The following is a 3,313-nucleotide window of genomic DNA, read 5'->3' as shown; positions in this document are numbered from 1 at the left end:
TAATTATGACTGTCTACCAAACCTGACTCCAGTTTAATCAGTGATAGATACTATACTGATATACATCATTGGAAAAGGCAGTGGCAACTCATTCGTCAGCCTCATCTCCACTTCGAAGTGTGCACTATGATGTTGCAAAGTCTAGGCTTAGCGCGATTAATGAATGACAGCCATTACACGCCAGTCACAGTCAGAACTCGAAAATGAAATGAGGTGACAACTCAAGCTCCAACTGTACTTCGAAATACACGTGCTCTCCAAATCATATATTAACGTACATCTCAGGTTGGTGATAACCTGCATTAAATAAAGTATACATCATTCGCTCATGTCCTTGATTGCAACGGCCGTGCCGATGAAAACAAAGACGACGCCGATGAGCATGACACTCCAGGCCTCGAACGTCTTCAGGGTCATTTGGTTACCTAATTCAAAGCGAATATGATAGGAATGATTGATATAGTTAATCTGTGGGGAATAAGACACAACCAGTCAGGAGCTGTCATCTGACGACATTACCTGTGACTAAACAGACGTAAAAATACGATGGTAGAATGAAACACGTGAGTGCACCGCTGGTGCTCCCTACGAGCTCAAATACCTGTGCTATTGATGGTGCCAATACGGCACATCCAAGCGACAGAAGGACCTGACGGTAATCTCCACAGAGGAGGAAATGCGAGTCAACCCACCGTTATTGCAGTTAGCAGCGTCACAACAGCCGGGCTCGCCCGCCCGCTATCGTCTGAGTCAAATCGAGACGGGTACAAAACCTGATACGCAGAGTTGGTCACAGGACATATAACGTTGCCAACACCTACCAGTAAAGCAGATTCCAGTCCAAATCTCGCAGGGAAAATGCAGAGGGGATACGCTGTCGCGATGGAAATAGCCATCGCTGATGACAACGGCATTCCTCGAGGGCTATGGCAAGGCGCTTACCAATGAAAGCTATGGTCACATCAATGCTATCTTTGAACAGCAAATTGTAATTATATAGTATGTTATCTTTGGTGTCGAACCCCCAAGTGTAGACGCCAGCAAAGCCCACCCCATAGTATACAACAAAGCAGATGAGAACCGCCCAGAAGGACACTGACCGCATTCTGGTAGCCTAACGGAACGCATCATGGAGGCTCCAGCCCAATATTGATACCCGGCAAAGTCTTCGAGTCTCGGACTCTTTCAGTTCCGCATATATCGCAGGAACGTTTGATTGACATGCAAAGGCGAAGGTTGCCAAGGACATCGTACGAACAATCTATACAGTAGTACAGGTCCTGGAACTGAGCTCCAAGCTGACAGGGATCAGTGGCTTACACCAGACCAACCACAGGCCGGAAGCAGAGGCAGCATGCTCTGCTCCTCCTGATGCCCGCTCATGATCGCTTGAAAAATGACAACGAAAACGAGTAAGAATACAGACACCACGCCTGAAGACAAATAATCGACAACAATGGTCATCAAGAGAGACCGTTGAGACCCCATAAGTGAATCCCTTCCAGAGCTTACCGATCAAGCTAAGAATTCGAAGCTCGTTGACTTTCTCGGCCAGGCAAAGTGGGTATAATACCACCAATACCAGTATACAGAGCATGATATCAGTGCCCGACGAGCTCTGAGCACTCTCGGCCGCGGTAGGTAGTGGGAAGGAGAGCAGTGCACAGGCGATAGTATAAGCTAGAATATGGATACCACATGATTAGTGTCTCGCAAGCCGTGATTAGACATTGGACTTGCTCTATTGAGACCCACCTATCTGTCCGATGGTAATGAGGTAACCAACAGCTGCACCAAAACAAAAGGTTATGACACTGATGATGGTGAAGAGGGCAAATCTGAGGCACCAAACAGAGCTAAAGAGGACCGCGTTCTCACCCTGCGATACCTTCGACCCCAAACTGGATTAGGACTGCAGCTGAAAGCCAACTTCTCAAACGTCTGGCATCTCGAGACGTCCATGCACTCCTGATACTCACTGCACAGAGCCGGAGAAGGATCGATGTTTAACCCACCTGGATGTAACCGATGGTTATGTTCGAGAGAATGGCACAGCCTAGTAGACACAGGGAAGCCACGAGGTAGCCGGAGCTACGGAAAGCATAAGGTAGGGACAGAACTCCTGCGCCCAAGGTAGCCGTGGTGAGATTGAAGATTGACGACCTGAGGCTACTATTCATCGACGACTAACGTGAAGTGTCGGAGCGGTCAGAAGACTAGGCCGACAAACGCTGGCTAGTCCGAGCCGGGAGCAAGACGAGAAGAGCCTAGTGCTCGGCTCGGGAATGAGTGTGATATTCACCTTTGTGGCGTTACCATATCCCACCGGCCTCCATGAATTCCTCCCTCCGGGCTATCATCTCTATAGGGGTAATGCCGATTTCAGTCTGACTTGGTATATTCTACCGAAGATCGAGGTGAATAGGAGTGAACTTATTAGTACTCACCTGTAGGTCATCGACTGTCACAATGGGGGCCTCTGGGATGTAGCCATGCTCGAGTTGCTCCTCCACTCGATCCACGAAGCCTCTGTTACCACCTGCGGTCTGGATGGAGAGGCACGATAATGGCTAGAGGTAAAGGAAACACCTTCTGTCCCTTCCGCGGGGCTCCACCACATCCAGTCGCCTGGGTTATCGAGGACGGGCTCCACCTTCAAGACGGCCTGAGGACTACTGATAGCAAGGATGGGAGAATTGCCTAGCACCAGGAATCGAACCAGCGACCACTCGCGGTGGCGCATGGTCCTGTTATGCTACTACGATAGTCCACGAATCATGGCATTCATTCAGTAGGGACCGGCGAGAACCGACCGGTTCTTACGTTGATCGAATCGGCCGTATAAGCACGGACGCGTCGAGTTATATTCTTGGCGATTGGGGTGCCCAATAGTTCAGAGTCCGAGAGCTGACGCCTGAGGGAGCGTCAGCAAGTACCTCTTCCGATGAGCACACGAGAAAGGAGTGCTCACCTTCGTACGTTGTCCGGGTAGAATATTGGTGCCACATCAGGGACATAACTCCATACACGGAGCAGATGATGGGACCTCATAGTCGAGGCAACGGTCGCTACTTTGTTGAGCTCACTGTTCTGTATATCCTCGGCTGAGGACGCCGAGGAAGCTTCTGAAGGAAACATTAGGTAGTGATGCGAATACGGAGCCTGGCTGAGCGGCACAGCCTGTACAGTTCCCCACAGATCCATAACGATGGGCTCCTACGTTCTGATGAGATGCTATGTCGCCGGGGCGGGGTGGTTAAACATGGTATGACGAGGTCACTCGCCTCCTCATGCTGCTGCCGATCCTGCAGTG

General features: G+C 50.2%; 2 protein-coding genes across 2 annotated transcripts; both read right to left on the bottom strand.

The window, feature by feature from the left end:
- Positions 1 to 318: 318 nt before the first annotated feature.
- Positions 319 to 1,105, bottom strand: Pmar_PMAR029388 (amino acid transporter, putative; the record flags this gene model as incomplete). The annotated part of the gene is made up of 5 exons (XM_002775153.1): positions 319 to 425; positions 574 to 649; positions 693 to 773; positions 822 to 898; positions 943 to 1,105. 5 exons carry the CDS (start codon positions 1,103 to 1,105, stop codon positions 319 to 321), a joined length of 504 nt encoding a protein of 167 aa, XP_002775199.1.
- A 636-nt stretch (positions 1,106 to 1,741) lies between these two features.
- Pmar_PMAR029387 (amino acid transporter, putative) lies at positions 1,742 to 3,138 on the bottom strand (the record flags this gene model as incomplete). The annotated part of the gene is made up of 8 exons (XM_002775152.1): positions 1,742 to 1,838; positions 1,889 to 1,968; positions 2,016 to 2,163; positions 2,317 to 2,387; positions 2,448 to 2,539; positions 2,590 to 2,665; positions 2,824 to 2,914; positions 2,972 to 3,138. The coding sequence occupies 8 exons, from the start codon at positions 3,136 to 3,138 to the stop codon at positions 1,742 to 1,744; spliced, it is 822 nt and encodes a 273-aa protein (XP_002775198.1).
- Positions 3,139 to 3,313: the final 175 nt, after the last annotated feature.

Source organism: Perkinsus marinus (genome assembly GCF_000006405.1).
Source record: "Perkinsus marinus ATCC 50983 genomic scaffold scf_1104296956504, whole genome shotgun sequence".
Classification (NCBI taxonomy): Eukaryota; Perkinsozoa; order Perkinsida; family Perkinsidae; genus Perkinsus; species Perkinsus marinus.
Note: the sequence above shows the minus strand (reverse complement) of the source record. Positions and strands in the feature narration are given on the sequence as shown.